The sequence below is a fragment of the Platichthys flesus genome, chromosome 11 (genome assembly GCF_949316205.1).
Source record: "Platichthys flesus chromosome 11, fPlaFle2.1, whole genome shotgun sequence".
Lineage (NCBI taxonomy): Eukaryota > Metazoa > Chordata > Actinopteri > Pleuronectiformes > Pleuronectidae > Platichthys > Platichthys flesus.
The window spans coordinates 1,074,457-1,095,356 of record NC_084955.1 but is presented as its reverse complement, the minus strand read 5'-3'; the positions used below and the strand labels follow the sequence as shown (position 1 = coordinate 1,095,356).

Sequence of the window (20,900 nt, the reverse complement as noted above, 5' to 3'; positions counted from 1 at the left end):
CTTAAATATGCGAGGCATTGTATTAACCTGAAAAACAGAGGACAACACATCATATATCATATTTTTTTATTTTTCTGATATGCATTTACATGAATATAGTAAAGCAAATTACCAAACATATATACAATTACCTTAAGCCATTCTGCACAAATAACAAATTATATCTGGCACTTGTGTTCAAATTAGAATGAAGAACAGGTTTTTGTTTTGGTGAAGAATGATAAACAGATGTTTTTGTATGGAATCAGGGAGAACTGTAGATTGTAGCCTTATCCACCCAACCAAATTGACGGCTCATACAGGAGCAGGCTACGGTCAAATTACCATTCAGGATGCTTTACCCTACCTGGTAGAGGTTCACCTGATCCAACTCAGTGAACTCAATAGAGCCAACCACTGAACTGTAAAGACAGGCATCAGCAAAACACTCTGTAAGAGAGAAAAGTGCTGAAAACCGATTTTGCCTTCAAGTCTGCTCAGCAGCACCGATTGCCAACGGGAAAATCAGTAGAAGAAGGTTACCCAAAACAAAACTATGAATCCCTATCAACCTTGTGCATTGCAGAATATCAATGTAATAAGAAATATAGTAAACAGTGCAGGTGCCTTTGGCTGTTGTGCAGCCTCAGTTATTTGAGTAGCATTAGTGAAGCGTGTTTGAAACAGCGTTCTGCATTTCGTTATAATCCTGGGTCTTGTCTTCATTCATCTCCTGGTGTAAAAGGATGCACCACACTGTGTACAGCTGACAAGTCAAAGGTATGAGATTTAACAAGAGCCTGAGTGCTGTCTTTGGTAGGCAATTGAACATTTTTCATCTACCATGTCTACCACAGTATGGTCTGTCTGTAAATGCATAACCCCTACACAGATAGACATTCTGTAACCTACAATAAGTTGCTGTTTGGAGTCTTGAAGACACAGTGGAGAGAGAGACACAAACAACTTCTTAGAGGCACCATGAGTTTACAAAGAAAGATATCGAAGCGCTCTCTTACTCAGTGAGGCAGACCAGCTTGAATAAATCACCTTTGAAAAGTAACAAAAATCATTGTATAATTTTCAAGAACTGACCAACCCATTGCTTAATGTTAAAATCTGGACAACTGTGGCCTTCCAGAGACCTCTCAAATCAACGCTCATCCCCCAAACCTAACATCAAAAGCTTTTCACAGAACTAAACAAAGGCTGAGCTCCCAGTCTCCTTAGCACTAAAAGCACATAAGGGTTTTCAGGCTACAGGTCCAAACTCAGTGGATACCAGGCTGCAAAGCACCATTTTCCACAAAGGGTCTATACCGCCATCTGTGCATACATCTAAAAGATACCATTGGATGTGTTACAGGTCTGTTTTAGTGCTAAACTGTTCACCAATGTTGAGCTCAGTCATTATAGTTATATATCCTGGGGAGGAAGAAATTCTAACAATAATATCAGAAAGGAGCCTAAAGGCTCCTCTGCGACTTATACATTTTAAAAAAAAAAAAAGAGAAAAAAAGGAACTAGTGAGTCACATTGCCTGGTCCCTGTTATTGTCAACCTCAAGAGCTGAAACATTAAGATTACTGTATGGTGTTGCATCTGCATTAAAAAACCTTAATAATTTTCACATGGCTGCACTTGGGTAACCGTTTAATACTTCCAGCGAGCCTTTCAACACTCAGTGGGCACAGAGTTCTATTTTACGTTTTTCATGAAGGACACAAATCCCCAAAATAACAAGTTCCCTGTACAAGGGAGTACCAGAAAATGCAGGCTAAAGTGTAAGCTGATTGTTACTTTACTGGAGGACAGGATGTTGAATAAAAACAGCACCTGTGCAGCACTTAAGGTATTGAGATTTTAGATTTCAGTCTGTATACAGGAGCTCTTGGGCTGCTGCTGGATTTGTTGCGGTCGGTGGTGGTTGTTGTTGGTTTCTTTAAGCTTCTCTCCAGTTTTGCTGTCCAGCTCAGCCTGACAAACCATGTTGACATTCTCTTCTGTGATGAAGCAGAGGGGCGACAGCTCTGTGCCCTGGCCCAGGGAAGAGGAGGTGGATGTGGGGGAGTGGGATGTGATCACAGCTCCTTGTTCCTGGGACGAGAACGATGAAGAAGTGGGGCAGGTTTCAAGACGGTCATTCTCCACCTCAGGTAAGGGGCTGACGGTGGCAAAGCGCATGTTGTAGTCGCCTCCACCGGAGCCATGGCTACAGGACGTCTTCATGCTTTCAAGATCGGAGCAACTGAACTCAGAGAAGTGGCTAGAGTGGGAGTCAGCCACCGAAGGCAGGCTGCCGCTCAGTGAAGGGGAATCAAACTCGGAGGAGTTGGTGCTGCGCTGCTCCAGCAGCTGAGCATCCATGTCCTCCCGCGTCTCGTTGATCTTTGTGCCTCCGCAGCCTTTCTTGCGTAGCTTGCCCTTACTCTTTTGTCCCCCGCAGCTGGTGGAGGAGCAGCAAGAGACCTCTTTGGCCCACTTTGTAGAGGTTCCTTTGACTTCTGAGGAGGTGCAGCCATTAGAAGGGCAGGTCCAGCCACAGCGGCCAACATGGCTACCGTCATCTATACTGCTGCTGCCGCTGTGGTGCCTTCGTTTGCTAGGTTTGGATTCAATGTCAACCTGGACCTCCATACTGTTCCCATCTCTGGAAGAGTACAGAGACAAGATGTAAGCTACTAAAAAGATAAACTGTATGTACAGCATATAGGTTTGTATTTGAGTGTACATCTTTGTACATATCACATGATTAAGCAATGAGCCTCAGAAAACTAATACTTCTCAAGTCTGCAACTGCTTACCTCTGTCAACTTCCCTAATACTAAATAGAGAACACTATTTAAACACGCGAACAGGGACAGGAGCTATGTTAAAAAAGTATTTTTTGGGGATAATGGTTTAAACCCTGATCTCAATAGTGAAAACTATGGGTTCAAACCTGGCACTCTTTATAGAAAACAAAGGAAATTACACTATTGCACCACATTATAATAACATCATGTTTGACCAGCTGCAATCTGTTTTATAATAAATATTTCTGGGATGACTCCAGCTACACAGAACAACATCAGTGCTGCCAATGAACAGATGCTGATTTATCGTAATAAAAATTGAATCATGCTCACCTGTCTAGGGGCATGTAGGCGTTAAGAATGGATCCAGCCATTGCTTTGGTGCTAGCATTGTCACTGATTGTACCCAGGCTGACAGTGCCAGATTCACCACTGAGACTACAGCGTTCCTTCTGCACATCAGCCTGCACCTCCAGCCTGACAACATGTGAGGGGGGGGAGATAAGATGACACAAGAAGCGCCACAAGGTCCAAGGTTGCATTAATGTGTGTATGTTTCTGTTTCAGCACCTGTTCAGGTAGTTGACCATGGCACTGCCTGAGAGGCTGCCAGTGATGCTGGCTCCAGCCAAGGCCATGGTGGAGGCCGTCTCACTCAGGTTGTCCCTGATGGCGCCCAAACGGTCCATGTGGCTGCCACTGGCACTCAGGCTGCCCGTCAACCCCCCAACACTGCCCTCACCAATACTTGGGTTGTTCCGTGTGTCTGCCACGGATGTAGTGTCTACAGAGATGATACCATCATGAAATAACATTACAAATAGACAAAAAAATGATAAAACTGTCATAATTTTGTTTGAACTGAAATGTAACAAATGTGGACTTGTGAGGCTTCTTCTCCAAGCAGTGGTTGTAACAGAAGATGCACTTTTTTTTTGGATTTTCATATAAATGAAAAATGTGAAAGAATAAATAATTTGTGAAACCTGCGCTAGATTCAATTAAATCAGGACTCTCTAATGAGCAAAAAACAATCTGATGTTTGCTGACTTGGGCATCATCACAGAAGGTGGATTTTGGATGCGAGTGTGGTCAGGGGTCTGCTTACCCGTGGCAGCTGCCCCACTGCCAACATTCATATCATTTTCATCATCAAACTCTATGCGAACTCCTTTGCCATTCCCAGCTGAGACGCCACAACCTCCGCTACGGCACAGAGAGATGGGCACCACACCATAGACATACGCAAGCATGATTGGAACGCCGATGCCTGAAGGGTGAAAAAGAAACAGGGAAAGGTTAGAGCATTCTTCCACTTGACCATCCTTATGCGCAACTCTCGAGACATCAAACTGACTTCAGAAACTAACTTTTGCATAATGTAAACACCAAAGGCAAACAAGATTATGTCAATGAAGATCTCCAGGAGTGCAGAGAGTTACAGCAGAGGCAGAGACACACAAGAGACACAGGAAGGAGCTCGGAGGTATTAGAGAACAAACTGACCGACAGTGACTGCAGCTACCACTGGTGACACAATGACGGAGAGCGTCACCCCACCAGCGATCACCAGGTTCCTCTTGTGGTTGGAAATATCTTTGCCTTCGTAGCGGTTATGAATCTGATAGAGAAAAGGGAACAAACAATTCTTACAGCAAGGACTCAAAGAAACGGTCTTCATTTAATCATCACATAAGAAGAACACTAGACCAGTTCAGAGTGAGTTAGAAGTTCAACATTAGTCAGTTGTCTAGTAGCCTCATATTATTAGGAAAGCATTATCCATTTTCAGCTAGCTTTCCTCTAGTTGATTTATAAAGTTCTTCCTTTTCCCACTTGTTTGCCTCCTTGTCTTTTGCTGGGAAGTGTGATGCTTTACTTACCTCCCCAAAAGACTACTATATCATACATCAGTCAACTTATAAGGGAAAACCTAAACCTGCTACAAGACTTAAAAGTAAGAGGTTGTGACTGAGGGGGGTAAAGCAGTTGTCCTCCAACCAGAATGTCAGTGGCTCGAATCACAGCCCATGACGAAGTATCCTTGGGCAAGATGCTGAACCCCCAAAAATGGCCTAAATGTAATTGTAAGTCACTTTTGATAAATGCGTTGGCTAAATGACATGTAATGTAATTTAATATGACCATACAACAAAAAAATGGCCATGGCTTTGGAGTAAACCGATCAATACCACATCTGGGCAGCTAGATGTGTTCAGTGCATTAAATGCAGGTGATTCATAATCAGATGGTTCAGATGTGTCAGTAGATCAAAGCTGGATTTGCTCTGGATTAGTCAGGGGAAAAAGTTGGTAGATTCTGCCTTCTTCTTGGCAGGCGAAGGAGGGGAATTCTGCCGTCTGAGTCTGAGTGTGTTCATTTTATTGCAATGTCAAACTGTAATTACTGACCTAAACTGATGAGTGATACAACATAAGTGTGTAGACAGACGCAAAGGTTGGAAATGTCCTAAGCCAACTTTCATAGTCTGAGAAACAGACATACTGGTTGGTTAATGATTTATATGTAGTACTTCTTTCTGGTCATGTTTATTACCATAACTGACAACGGTGATATGTACGATGTTATGCAACACTGTAGACCATATTTACCAGTAAAAGTGTATTGCTGGAATTCTATGTAAGAAGGTGAATTCCACAACACAGGAACTTTCCAAATGATGAAAACGAAACATTGAGAATGGAGCCCAATGTTTTATAATAATCCATCCAGCTCAATACAGTCAAGTGTTAGAGCATGTAGTAAGAATTACGAGCATCGGCACTTTAATATACTAATACAAACACTGTCTTATCGAGCCTCACCTTCCTTCCCACATAAACAGGGATGCCGATAATCATAGCGGGAATAGCTATGCCGGCGATGAGTGCGATACCGACAGGGGCCCCTACAAGTGTTCCCAGTTGCCACAGGATCTTCTTCTTCCTGCTCCATGGCTTCTTTCCCCAGAAAGTACAGCCTGATGGACTGAAAGAGTAAAAGAAAAATGCATTTTGTTGTTATTTAGCCAGACAGCTCAACAGTTTGAAGAGTAATAATCACTGCCACCAATAAAAATGACGAACAATCTCACAACAGCAAATAGTACGTAGTTCAGTTCTTATTGTCCTGGGCATAACTTGAATGGCAGTGATGAGAATTAACTGATTGGCTAAAAATATTATATTGGACATTGTACATTGATGTGTACTTAAAAGGGATAGTTCACCAAAAAATGAAAATTCACTCACAACTATCAGGGTTCATACACATTTCAATCAATGGATTTCCTTGACTTTTCAATATCTTTAAACCAAATTTCCATGACAAAACATTGTGAAATCTCGGTGTATACATGAAAAAGCGACAAAATGTAGTATTTAGAATAACAATGACAATTCCAAAGCATACAGTACACCTTAAATTACACAAATGAATGAGAGACAATAGTTTGATTAAAAGACATGTACTTTTCCATTTGTAGCCACCATGGTTAAACCTACATTTCCCTGGCATAGTGCATTATCCCGCCTGCTTCCCAAACAAACTTTCGCTTTAGTATGAGGTAGTATGCCTGCTTCCATTTTGAGCGTATTTCTTCTAAAAGCATATAAATAATTTAAAAACTCTGCGTAAATTAAAGATATGAAAATATGAATATAACAAATTTCAATGACTTCTCCAAAACTTTTGAAGCACTATTCCTGGAAATAAACACTTTACAATTCCATGACTTTTCCAGGTTTTTCATGACCGTAAGAACCCTGCACTATGCCAATGGAGGTGTGGGTGAAGTGTCCACAAAACACTTCTGGAGTTTCAGAGGTAAACTTTGTTGCAGCAGAATCCAATACTACTGAAGTTAATGGTGAGTCCATTCTTATAATACTCAAACCAGGTAATTAACACCATGTTTTTAGCCTAATTTCTACTGATATCTTTCTACAAGGTGCATTCACGGATCCTCTGACACACCCTTGTGTGGCTAAGGCAGCGAGCTTAGCCACTTACTGTTGACATTTAGGCTTAAAACACGGTGTAAATGACCTAATTTCGAATTGAATATGAATGTTGAGGCTTGAAGACACTTGGATGACACCAAACGAGTATGGAGGCATTTTGTGTTTTTTTCTATTTTATTATGGCTGCAACAAAGTTTACCCCTGACACCAGAAGTGTTTTGTGGACTCAGATATTCATCCACCCCTCCATCGGTAAGTCGTGAGTAGATGAGTGAATTATAATTTTTCGATGAACTATCCCTTTAAGAAAGCGATGCGTTTGTGTGGACTCACTGACCTCAGGTAGTGCAGGTCTGATATTTCCTTCATACAGAGCCAACAGAACTCACAGCCGCAGACGGCGCAGGTCATGTGGTTACAGCTTCCGTCATTCATCTTGATGATGTAAGCAGCACAACGCGGACATGGCTTGATGTCATCAGCTGAGAGACAGAGAATGAATGTTCATAGGGTTCAAGGTTTTTGTATGCATGCGTGTGTGCGCCTGCATGCGTAGGCAGCTAACCTGCAGCTCCGCTCTCTTGACTATAGCTGAGGGAGGATGAGCGGATGGTCCTCAGGCGCAGGCTTTGCGCTCTCTGCTGCCGTGCTGCATCACAGGTTTGGTTGGGATGCCACAGCTGCTTACAGTGGTAACAGAACTCCGTACCACAGCCCTTCCTGCCGCACGTGATCTTAGGACAGCTGGCACAGCCGAAGGCTATCACTGCATATCTAGTAGAGGACAAACAAATCATATAAATACCCAAATGCATTATCTTAAACAAATATTTTTCAACTTTTTTCAGTTATTCAATGGTTTGCTTCCTGTTTTCTAAAGAACAAGATCGATTAAAAGGGGACCTCATATTTTATTCCCATAGGTGATACTCTGAACAGACGTCCGTCTCTCACACCCTGTTCAAACCTGATTCAAATATCCATCACAAATGATCCAATCACAAGTGGAGAGCTCTAAGTCAAGGTGTGAACGGACCCAAGTGAGAAAAAATGTACTTCATTGAAAAGCACGACTCAGAAAATTGATGCAAACAGCATCATTTGCGAACAGAATGTAGTGTGAGGAATGAGATCAAGTCCCAAGTGTTCATAGGAGACAAATGCAGGGAGCTATTCCAATACCAGGTGTGAAGTGACGTACTTGTGATCGGATCGCTCAGGATTCATGTCAATACCAGGTCTGAAACGGGGCCTAATTGACACATGGTTTTGAGTGAAAGCATTACGAAATCCAGATGTGATATCAGTCCTCCACAAGTCCTGCTCTCAAACAAGTCTATGCTCTTCAAGAAAGAAAAAAATAACATTGACATGGTAGTGCAGACTTGGCACTGTATACTCTAAAAGAGTTATCACCAACCTTCGTAAGCCCAAGATCCCCAACCTTGGCCTTTCTGAAATGAAAGATCACCTTGATTGAACTTCCATCTTGAGGCCTTATACTTAGGCTAATTGTATTTGAATTACATAAAATGATTTGGTTAAACTTTCAAATTGATGCAAAGAAGAAAATAATGCTACTAGAATATTAAACAGACCATAGCTGTCTTGCTTGAAGAATTTTACATTACTTATTTTTATTCCAACACAAAAAAAGTCATGTGGCCCATAATCTACATTTTTATAAGGAAATTATTTTGTCCATAGTAGACCAGTGTTAATTTCGTTGACGAAAACGATGACGAAATATATTCGTTAACGACCCTTTTTCCATGACGAAGATGAGACGAAGACGTAACGAAAACAGATCTTTGAAAATAAAAACTATGACTATATCTATTTTTAACTTTCGTTGACGAGACGAGACGAAAATGTTGGTGGTTGACTAAGTCACAATAATTTGTTTAACATCATCGTATCAGGCCGTCATAAAGTATCAGGAGCGGGCGAGTAAGTCTGTGTGTCTGTGTCTGTGCGTTCCCAGATAGCGCACCGGTCCCGAGGCTCCGCCCCCCCGCCCCGCTCACAGACACAATATCAGAGCTAGTACACGTGAAGAAGCCCCTCAGTGACCGACTGCTTCTTAACTATGGAAACAGTGAAAACACAGAGTTTCTCTGGTCTCAGCTGATCAGAGATCAGCGCCTCAGCTTCTTGATCAGAGCAGAAGCTGCAGTTGGTTTCTACCGAGCTGCAGTTTCTGTGTTCGCCTCCAGTCTGACCTGCTCTCACTTTTTGTTTTCACATTTAAAACTAAATATATATTTTAAGCTATTAGGCTGCAGCTATATGTTTTTATAGAAAAGGAGTTTAATTTGGCTATTAAATGTGACTAAAACTAGACTAAAATGTAATTTGTTTTCGTCGACTCAAACTAGACTAAAATGTAATTTGTTTTAGTCGACTAAAACTAGACTAAAACTAAGAAGGATAAAAATGACTAAATGTGACTAAAACTAAAATGCATTTTCGTCAAAAGACTAAGACTAAATCAAAAATAGCTAATATTTATATAATATATAATAACACTGTAGTAGACAAACAAACACACTTGCAGTGAGGAGATCAAATGAAGTGCCATTGTTAACCATAAAGGTTTATCCACTGAAGTTTCATATAAGTTACCCTGTTTACCATAAGATTTTAGAAAGTAGAACTGTAATGTGCACAAACAAAATTCTCAGTGCAATTAAGCTAAGTGCAGCTCTAAGTTCCATTTTATGCAGCATCACTTTTAACAATGTGTGTGCTTTGTAGTTTGACTCTTAGCTACAGACAGTTAGTCTGAGGCAGTCTGTCAGTAAACCGGCTCCTGTACATTGATTTGATTATTTTCATCTGTGAAACGGCCATTTCTCAGAGGTAAGATGGTTTTAGAAGTCTTGTTCAACAGTCTCTCCAGCAATGTTCATTGCTTCCTTGAATAAATCGCCATCTGTAAAAGGCTTATGATGCTGCCACCACCATGCTTCACTGTGGGTATGATGTTCTTTGGGTGATGTGCAGTGTAGTTTTTTGCACAAAACATACCTTTTGGAATTATGACTAAAAAGTTCAACCTTGGTTTCATCAGAACACAACACATTTTCCCACATGCTTTTTGGAGACTTCATGTATGTTTTTGCTAAATTTAGCCGGGCTGGGATGTTTTCTTGGTAAGAAAAGGTTTCTGTCTTGCCACCGCACCCCATAGCCCAAACATATTAAGAAGATGGAAGATTGTTGTCACATGTAGTACACAGCCAGCTGATGTGGCTGTAAGTATCTTGGAAGCCTCCCTGACCAGTTTTCTTCTTGTCTTTTCATCAATTTTGGAGGGATGTCCAGTTCCTGGTATTGTCACTGTTGTGCCATATTTTCTCTAATTGATGATGGCTGTCTTCACTGTGTTCCATGGTATATCTAATGCCTTGAAAATTATTTGTACCCTTCTCCTAACCGATACCTTTCAACAATGAGATCCCTCTGATGCTTAGGAAGCTCTCTGCGGACCATGGCTCTTGCTGTAAGTTGCAACTGAGAGAAAGTCAGGAAAATCCTACTAGAACACCTAAACATTATTTGGGATTAATCAGAGTCACTGTAAATGATGGCAGGTGTGTACTGACTACTATTTAAAATGAGTTTGAATGTGATTGGTTAATTTTGAATACAGCCACATCCCCAGTTATAAGAGGGTGTGCACACTTACGCCGGGTTCACACCGGACGCGGAAGCGACCCTGAAGCGAGGTGTAAGCGCAGCGCCAAGCCTCTGGCTCCCATCCACTCCCATGTTAAATCGTTATGCTGAACACACCGGACGCTGAAGCATAGCGTTGCGCCACGGCTGCCTCGCGCCGTGCAGCGATCGTTTCGGCGTCGAGTCTATTTTTCCGCTTGACGCGAGCATATCGCGACAGGAAACACACTGAAAAATGATTTTAAACGATATTGACGACATATTTTATATGATATAAAAGATCAAATATGCATCCCATACTTTGTATTCACCTTCTGTTGTCCAGGAGTTTTAATTTTACCACTTTTACCGACCACATTATTAAATGTCCCCCTCTGCCCATCCACTACAGCCACACAAGCAGACATAAAGGTAAAGAGAGAGAGAGGGGGGCTACGTATTCTCCACATAGGTCGAGACGAGAATACGAATTTACCCTCGACACCCGACATTTAACGGAGCAAACAGCAAAGTTCTTCAACATAGATGACATTAAATTAATAATTGAAGTGGAGAAATGCAGTGAATTGTATGATCCTCGGAACATGTTGTATATAGACAACACTTACAATGACACATGTTGGGACGCTGTTGCAGTTAATTTTGGAGCAACAAGTAAGTATATGCTTGAAAAAAATTATTAAATGCCGTTTTTACTGCAGGCTGGTAACAGCGGCGCTTTTGCGTCGTTACCGCGCCCGGTGTGAACAGCCAAGCGCTGGCACGCTAGGGATTAGCGCTCACGCCTCGCTTCGGCGTTGCTTCCGCGTCCGGTGTGAACCCGGCGTTATGCAACCACATTATTTTAGTTTTTTATTTTTATTTTTCCCCCTAAAATATTTCAGTTTGTTTTTTCAAATCGAATTGTTGACGTTATAGGTCACATTAAAGGTGGAAAACGTTCAGACAGGATTTATCTTTGTCTCATTTGTTTACATCACAAAAACCTTGCATTTTAACAGGGGTGTGTAAACTTTTTATATCCACTGTATAGTACATTTTAAAGTTAAGATGCATCAATCTGGTCCACTTTGAGAGACAAATTAAGAGCCTAGATTGAAATTAATATGGCAGTCAGAATCCACTTGTGGTGTGAGAAACACTGCACAGACACACTGAGCAGTAAATTGATACTGCAATAGGCACTTTTATAATACTTTAAATAATAAAACTATTTTGCAGACCGCAGCGCGAATCGATCTCTGAGACAGACGTTGCCTAGCAACGCCGCTCCAGCCAATATACAGTCTATGCTTGAGCCTCGTCCCTCGTATTTTTTTGTTGCGCTGTTGTGAGGGCTAGAATATATGAATTCACATAAACTTTAAACAACTTTTGACAAATATGCTATTCACATCGAAAAAACAACACACCTGTAAGCTATTTTATTTAGTGGCTTTATTGTGGAAGGTTGATATGTAGTTCCTGTTATAAGCAGGGTATTGGTTGGGACTCTTGTTTTGAAGGGGGGTACTAACGGAAGGGGGTGTTGTCGTGAGAGAAGTTTTGAGGTGTGAAGCAAAATAAACGGGTGTGATGTCCTGATTCAATAACAATCCCTTTACTATCCAAAGAGCCATTTTGTCCCCTTTTCCCCCATGTTTAGGCCTACTTTGAAACAAATAAAACACAGAACTATGCTTTTTTTGCTCATCTCCAGCTGGGTACTTTTCAGCAGATGCTATGTGCTCGCTCTGGAAATGTCTTTAAACATTACATTTTTTGTTGTTTGTCAATTCCTCGCCACATATCAAGCATACAGGTTAGCCAGCATCGTTGGGGAGTGAAAGCAGATTAATCTGTCCACGCAGAATTAAACTCTCTATTTTCCTCCCAGATTGATCTTTTTGGGGATTTATCCATGGTTAGTTTACCGAGTCGAACAATATAGATTACCGACCTGCAGGGAAGAACGTCAGGCTGTAGACGTAATAGGATGTGACACATATTTTAGTTGACGAAATATTAAAACAAAACGCAAGAGCAGGTCAGACTGGAGGCGGAAACATAAACTGAAGCTCAGTACAAACCAACTGCAGCTTATGCAGCAGCTGTGACCAGAGAAACTCTGTTTTCACTGTTTCCACTGTTAAGAACAAACAAGCTCTGATCTCACTGTGTCTCTGAGCGAGAGAGCAGGGTGCGGGGCGGAGCCCCGGCTCTGTGTACGCTATGAACGTGACGTTCACTCCGGTTCATCATATGAAAACTGATTAATACTTCTTAAGGGTCTTGATTTTCCCTAAATTGATATATAGACTTAATATATATATATAATAATTGTCAAGACCCTGCGATTCCCTGAATAACACAAATGACAATATTTCAGCAACATATCCCACAATCATATCTACTGGATTCAGAACAGGAGGAAAGGATAGAGCAGAGAATAGGAAAAACTAAAAAGGACACTGTAGTTTCCTCAGAAACCAAAAAAAACCTGTTATTACACAAGAAACACATACATGCTTTCTTGTCTAACAAACATAGATGTGAAAGGCAGCAAGGCTGTGGCTGATAAAAACACTGTGTACTGCAGTGGTACAGCAAACAAGTTTTTGTCAATCTACATATAAATAGATCCCTAGTTGTGCTCAAGCACTGGCCCTTTTGTCCTGGACGAGAAAAGTGCCCTTCTGCTGGAGCCCAATTTTTTCTTCATTCATCAATATTTAAGAATAAAAATTACTCTCTCTGTCATCAATTCCCCCCAAATGTGTTTTGAGATCTGACGGGGCATTTATTTGAGTTCTTGTGAGAATTTCGCGCGACATGCTCCGCGGCGCTCACAAATTGTGGTATATTTGTGAACATTTTGCAGCATAATGCAAAGATAAGAGACTCCAAAAGCAGAAGGACAGGGAACTGCAGCAAGCAGCTCTGGGTAGCAGCTCTCTTTTATCTTGGATCAGGCCATCAACTTGTAAAACACATGAGGGAGAATCAGTAACCCTACCTGGTCTACCTGCTTCTAACAGCCTGGACGAATATACAGATGCTGCGACGTCCTACATCAGCTTCTGTGAAGTGTTAGGATTTCAATACTTTTTTGGCAGAAATTTGTGGTTTCAGATTTTTCAAATATATCCAAATCCATTACAGGAAAGGAGAAAAGGTTTAGGCCTCCAAATTTCTACATAAAATCAGATCATTTAATATCTTATTTTTTACCCGACAGCAGGGATAATAGTAGACACCAGTTTAATACTTCACAATTTATTGATTTGATTCGTAATATAACTTCAAGGATGAGTTATTAACCAACCTTACAAAATCACATTAATGTGTCCTTTAAAAGTCCATCTCTGAGTACAGTTAAAATTTAATGTTTTTTGAATTTTCTTTCTTTGTTTTTTGATATTTATTAGCCATTTACACCCTTGAAAAGTGTCATCCTCAACTGTGGTTGTGTGACAATGAAACAATAATTGTTTTTGTTTTTAGTATGGAGAACTTGATTCTCTGATGTAATGAGCCCTGTGAAGCTAGACAGAGCTGGTCTGCTTTGTTCTGCTCGAGTTTGATGAGAAGGGAAAATCTATCTCTTTTCTTTGGAATATAAATCCATACTCCACCCCTTTTATTTTTATTTTTATTTCACAACAATTTATGTTGAAACAATCATTGATTATATCTGTGAGCATAATCTAACAACTGTTTCATATCAACTGAAAGCAAAGGATAATTGATTCAAAAAAGGGATTAATGTTTGAGTCTTGTTGAAATGCTCTAATACTGACTTTTTATTTTAATTTTTTAGAGCTGAAGTCATTCATGTGCTTGCGATGAACCAAATCAGTCATATGAGGATGAGAAATTCAACCTAAACTTTAAACTTAATTCTGTGCTGCCTGAAATTATCAAAATACTAAAATTTTGACCTTTTGAATTAATACTTTTGCCATTTTGGCCTCTATACACCAACTGGTTGCTGGTAAAGGGTATTACACCTGGGGAAACCTAAAGATGTTAAAGCTCAGGTTACAACTGTTTAATTGTATATTAAATTAGGTTTTATTTAATATTTAATTGATTTTGGTTTTGTTTCATTTTTGTCTTTGTTATTGTTTTTAATTTTGAATTAGATTTAGATTTTGAATTAGCATTTTGATTCTGATTTTAACTTTTTACAGACAGAGATACACACCCCTGACATACCACCACGACCAATACCGACCAACCAAAATACACACACATTCATCGACATGTCACAGCGCTACAAAAACATTGAGTGGCTGAGGTAGCGGATCTGGTTTATTCTGAGTCTGTCCCTTCTGCTTGGAATACTGATGGGTGTGCTGTTCTGGAGGTATTATTATTAACAGGCTAAAGAAAAATAAATAATGTCCTGTCAAAACCAATGTGTTTTATCCCGAAAGATGGCCGCCGCCCCTGTCCAGACCCCCACCACCCTGCTGCAGCTTCTCTCTCAGCTGGAAGACGCAGCCTGCGAGGACGAACGTCAAATCTAGAGTCTACGAGAGATAAGTATCGACCTTCAGTCACATGCTGATATTGCTCTCGCACAGTTGCACCAGTGCAGAGCTTCTTTCACAGCGAATGAGGAGAGTAGAGACCAACTGAGACAGGATGTGATGAACGGCAAACGCCAGCCCAACCAAACTCAGGACGCAGCAGAAAACCATAGGAAAGAGAGTATGGAGCTGCAACGCAACCTCAGCAAAGAGCGGGACACTCTCAGCCAATCAAACACCCAACTGAGAGAAAGTCTGCGAAGTGCAGACACCGAAAGAATCAGTATGAAGCGACAGTGTGAGGAGGAGGTGGCTGAGCTAAGCAACAACCTCAGAGAAGTGGAAAAATCACGACTGGAGGTTCGGAGAGAACTCCAAGAGCTGCAGAGTCGTTGGTCAGGGGAAGAGCCCCTTAATCAGATGGCTGCCGTATTAGGATTACATTTGGAAATAGCAGGCGCAGTAGTGCAGGCTAGGAACATCGAAAGAGACAATCAAACCATGCCTCCATTCGTTCAACCCCCTCCCTTCAGACCAAGAGGGGGGTACGGCTGTGGTCAGTATAGAGGTCAAACAAGAGGAAACTCCAATACTGGATGCTACATATGCGGCCAATCTGAACATTGGGTCTGAGACTGCCATTATGAGGGACCACCACCAAATCCTAACCCTAACCCCTACAGAGGGCAAGGCCCCAATCGCGGAGGACCCCCAGGACGAGGCCGCCCGCACCCACACCAGATGCCATCTGCCGCCGGGGAACACGGCAACGGCTATGACCAATGAAGTTGCCCAGTGTCCACAGAAGGTCACGTTATACCCCCAAATTAGACCCCATAGTGACCTTTTAAAACTAATGGAGCGTCCATCCCCTTATCATGTATAAATCCAGCCCAATACCCAGTTTTAAACAAAACCCTCACCGCCACTGAATTAGGAAAAAACAGTCACGTGGATTATAGGTGACATTACAGCCACATTTTTATATGTCACCCCCTAAAAAGTCAACTCGGACCACGGGATCACTGCAGTTCTGAACTTTAAGGAAATTACTTTTTCACCGGCCCCGACAAATCAAAAGCTCTCAGGTGCTCAGAAGACAAATGTATTCCGACACGCACCAGGGTATATAACAACAACGACAAGCCCTGGTTCACAGCAAAGCTCAAACAGCTTTGTTTGGAGAAGGAGGTGGCCTTCAAGAGTGGGGACATGGATAGGTGCAGACTGATTAAATACTTGTTTGGCAAGGAGATTAAGGAGGCCAAACGACAGTATTCAAAGAAGCTGGAACAACAGTTTGCAGCCAACGACTCCTCGTCTGTCTGGAAAAGCCTTTGTGTGATCACTGGTTGCAAAATCAAATCCCCCCACTCTGTGGAAGACCTGAGACTTGCAAACGAACTGAACGACTTCTACTGTAGATTCGATAGACACTCTCAACCCCCCCCCGCATTTATCACACCTCTTCTCCCCAGCCTGGACAAAGACAATAGCCCCCCCCCCCACAAAATGGCCCCAGACTGCCCCATCCCCTCCATCCCCCCCATCACACATCCATACCCCCCATCACACCTCTCTCAATTCAGGAGAGAGATGTAAATAAGCTCCTGAAGAGACTGAACCCCTGTAAGGCAGCTGGACCAGACGCTGTCTCCCCCTCAACACTAAAGGCCAATGGATGCTTCTCCGTTTTGACGGACACGGACAGATAGGACCGCCTTCTCCAACGTGGAACACCCTCTCCGGGCCTCTCCGCGGCTCCTCGGAGAGATTTTCGTGCAGCTCTCATTTTTCTAACTACACGTCGAAATGGCGGAGAGCCCACGGATAGCCCTTGGCTGTGATTGGTCCGCTAACGCCAGCATTTCGGAATGGAAACTTCCTGTTCCATTCCCTACATCACAATAAACTACAATCACAACTACGACTCTATGATTAATGTGACAAGCGTGTTAAGCCAGCGTGTTAAGTGGCTAGACCACTTACAGCATGTGTGTACGGTCACATACGGTTATAACAAACTTTCATAATGGGGCTAGCCACCATGCTAACACGGGTGGGAACAGCGCAAAAACCCGCTGACTTTAATGCCACGGCTGTCATGACACTGTTTCTCAAACACCGTCAGGTTAGAAGCAAACACTTGGTAGTAGTTAGTATTGGGTGTCCGTGCTGACTGTGTGTGGAAGCTGGGGGGAAGCTAGCTGCCTCCGTGTAGCTTCAAGCTGTTGCAGCTGTTGAATTAGCAACGCAGTTTGGAAACAAGACCGGGAACCGCTGCGTTAAGACACGATAACACAAGCATTTTGACCCGCTGAGTCACTTTATTCAGCAAAAACTGTCGCATCATCAACAGCCTTTTTCTGTTAGTTGCCATCGTTCACTGTGTGTGAGGAGCTGGGAGGACGTAAATAAACCAGCGTGGACTTCTTCTATATACCTCATGAGGTAGGCTTCTCTAAGCTCGACTTCCGTTGCGCCTTCTACTGTTCTGGCGGTGAATTGTTTTCACAACAAAAAGGCTTGTAGAACTATAAATCAAAAAGGGTCCATCCGATCCGTCCGTCCCGTCAGTCCGCAACGGACTCGGAGAAGCATACTGAGGCCTTAAGGCACTGTGCGGATCAGCTGTCTCCAATATTCACGGACATCTTCAACACCTCCCTGGCTGAATGTGTTGTACCCGCCTGCCTTAAAACATCCACCATCATCCCCGTTCCCAAGAAGCAGAGGATCACAGGCCTTATGACTACAGACCAGTCGCCCTGACCTCCGTAGTGATGAAGACCTTTGAGCGCCTCGTGCTGAACCACCTCAAGACCATAACAAACCACCTCCTCGACCCGCTGCAGTTTGCCTACAGAGCCAACAGGTCCGTAGATGACGCAGTCAACATGGGACTCCACTTCATCCTCCAGCACCTCGACTCCCCTGGCACCTACGCCAGGATCCTGTTTGTGGACTTCAGCTCCGCATTCAACACCATCTCCCCAGCTCTTCTCCAGGACAAGCTGACACAGCTGAGCGTGCCTGAGCCCACCTGCAGGTGGATCACTAACTTCCTGACCGACAGGAAGCAGCGCGGACCATCAGCCCTGGAGCCCCACAGGGTTGTGTGCTCTCTCCTCTCCTCTTCTCTTCTCCCTCTACACCAACAACTGCACCTCCAGCCATCCCTCTGTAAAACTTCTGAAGTTTGCTGACGACACCACCCTTATTGGATTAATTTCCAATGGGGACGAGGCCGCCTACAGAGAGGAAGTAAACAGCCTGGCTTCCTGGTGCAGCCAGAACCATCTGGAGCTGAACACTTTAAAAACTGTAGAGATGGTAGCAGATTTCAGGAGGAGCCCAGCTCAAACCGTCCCTCTCACCATGTGCAACTCCCCTGTTAAAACAGTTGTGTCTTTCAGATTCCTGGGGACGATCATTGCACAGGACCTGAGATGGGCGGAGTACATCACCTCTATCATCAAGAAGGCCCAGCAGAGGATGTTCTTCCTGCGGCAACTGAGGAAATTCAGCATGCCTCCGAAAGTGATGGTTGACTTCTACACAGCCATCATTGAGTCCATCCATCACCGTCTGGTTCGCTGCCTCCACTACCAAGGACAAGGGCAGACTGCAGCGGATCATCCGGTCAGCTGAGAAGGTCATCGGCTGTGACCTGCCGGCTGTCATCTTTTCCACTCCAGGACCAGTAAGAGAGCAGGCAAGATCATCGCTGATCCTTCCCATCCCGCTCACCACCTGTTCCAGAGACTCCCGTCTGGAAAAAGGTTCCCGGCCATCAGGACTAAAACCTTGCGTCACCTGAAAAGTTTTTTCCCCATGGCAGTGGGGCTCACAAACAAGCCCCCTGCATCACACTGACGCCGCATCACACTGACTCTGCCCCCCTCCCCCACCCTTGCACATAATTTATAACCCTATATTACTGGCACTATTACCAATCTCTGCACCTTAAAACCGCACGTAACTCTTTAACTGTATATATTGTTGTTTTTAATTTGTTGTTTGTAAAGTGCACCAACCACACTAAGGCAATTTCCTGTATGTGCAAATATACATGGCAATAAAAATAATTCTGATTCTGAGGAGCCCATCACATCCATGACCCTAACATATTATTTGGTTATTCAATATGGCCTTGTTTTGTCAGTTTTTGCCTGTTATTCATATATTTATTCAAATTGATAATTTGAGTTAGTTTAACAAAAATAAATATATATAAGTTGAAAATATCCTACTTTGTTTTTTATTTATTTATTATTATTATTTTTAATTTCATAAATAGTTTTAGCGATGGGTGCCCTTTTGGGGGTTTGAGCACCTGCCCCCAAAAATGTCTGTGCACGTGCCTGTATATCAGTCTATCTGAGAAGAAATAGCTGACTTTCAAGTTTTGTTTTCCTTGGCTATTTTTGACACATAGTCCTGTGATCCCATTTGATAAAACATTAAAGATATACAGTATAATAAATATAACTGGACCTATTCCCATCTAAAGTTTTGAGAAAACCTCTTTTACCAAATCACAAGTGTCAATTAAATCATTAGTTTCGTACTACTGGTGTGCTGATCAGCTAATGAAGGTGACCCTCACATATGTCATTACAGCCAAACATTCTAGAGAACACTCTTGTCTATTTGTATGCTTACCCACAGTCCGGTGCAGGGCACCAGCGGCAGTCTGGGTCAGCCACAAGCCACCTCCTCAGCATGAACTCCTCATATTTCTCCATGAGTGCCCGATCACTCAATATCATGCGGATGTCGTGCGGGTTGAAGCGCTCTGAGCACTCTGGGCAGCTGATGTTGACCCGTGACTCTGAGATTTCAATGCGCAGGTATTGGCGCAGGCAGTCGATGCAGGACCGGTGGTGACAGGTCATGATGTCAGGGAAGTTCTCCCTTGAGTGGCGCAGAAGGCACAGCGGGCACTCCAGTAGCTCTGCTACCACACCGACCCCTCCCCTTGAGGAGGAGGAAGAGGAGGAGGTAGAGGAAGAAGACCCTGAGGCAGATGAGGTGGTAGTAGCAGCAGCAGCAGAGGCAGAGGCAGCTCCGGTCCCAGCCACATAGAAGAAGGCGGAGTTCTTGTCATTACTCATCTCAGAGTGGATGCTCTCGATGCTGGCGATGCCACCGACCCCTCCAAGGCTACTAGGTCCAGGTTGCTGGAGCTCTCGGGACCTTTGGCGCCCTGATTTGGGCTCCCATCCTCGCGGTCTGAAAAGAGACGCCAAAGAGAGGCGCCTCTTCTTGGGGGCCTTTTTCCCAGAGGACAGGGAGATGGAGGAAGTAGTGGAGTTCAGGTCCCGGTCTGAACCCATCACCCCACCACTACCACCTCTCAGCGGCTGGTGCTTCTGCAGGGTCATTTCTCCGGAGGGAGGGGAGGGATGTGCCAGTGGGGAGCCAGGGTTAGGTAACCTGTCCCTCACATGTCCACGGAAGTCTGGGAAAGGGATGGGGATTGGGGAAGGGGTAAGGTGGTGGAGGAGGGAGGAGGAAGATTGGCCAGGGTGGGGAGATAGGGCTCCAGAGGGCCCGTCTGTGTTTAAGACATGGTGGCTTCGCCTTATCAACCTCGTGGTCACATCTAATAGCCGGATTTTGGCGGAGGGGTGGGGGTCACCTGTTGTGAAAGTAATGCAACAGAACCTGGAGAGAGGAAGACAAGCAAAGTGTGAACAAAATATTTGTATATATCATATATATTTTAATAATTCAGTCATAGTATGATTGCGTTTGAACAGAAATACGATGCAATTATTTAGTTGGACACATGGGCATTCTTCAAAGTTAAATGAAGCTATCAGTTGAAGAAAGAGCAACATACATTGTTTGTTAAGGGAGATGTTTGCAAAAATGAAACAATCTACCCATAGCCTATTCACAACAATTCCTTTTTAAGGTCATTTACACACTTCACACTTCCCAAATCAGGATAAACAAGCAAG

General features: G+C 43.1%; 1 protein-coding gene across 1 annotated transcript; it reads right to left on the bottom strand.

The window, feature by feature from the left end:
• Positions 1-49: 49 nt before the first annotated feature.
• Positions 50-20,596, bottom strand: LOC133964536 (E3 ubiquitin-protein ligase RNF19A-like). The gene is made up of 9 exons (XM_062398690.1): positions 19,597-20,596; positions 7,302-7,510; positions 7,074-7,218; positions 5,600-5,762; positions 4,281-4,395; positions 3,883-4,044; positions 3,345-3,558; positions 3,108-3,251; positions 50-2,629 (listed from the first exon to the last, which is right to left on the bottom strand). The coding sequence occupies exons 1-9, from the start codon at positions 20,316-20,318 to the stop codon at positions 1,843-1,845; spliced, it is 2,661 nt and encodes an 886-aa protein (XP_062254674.1). The 5' UTR covers positions 20,319-20,596; the 3' UTR covers positions 50-1,842.
• Between the last annotated feature and the right edge of the window lie 304 nt (positions 20,597-20,900).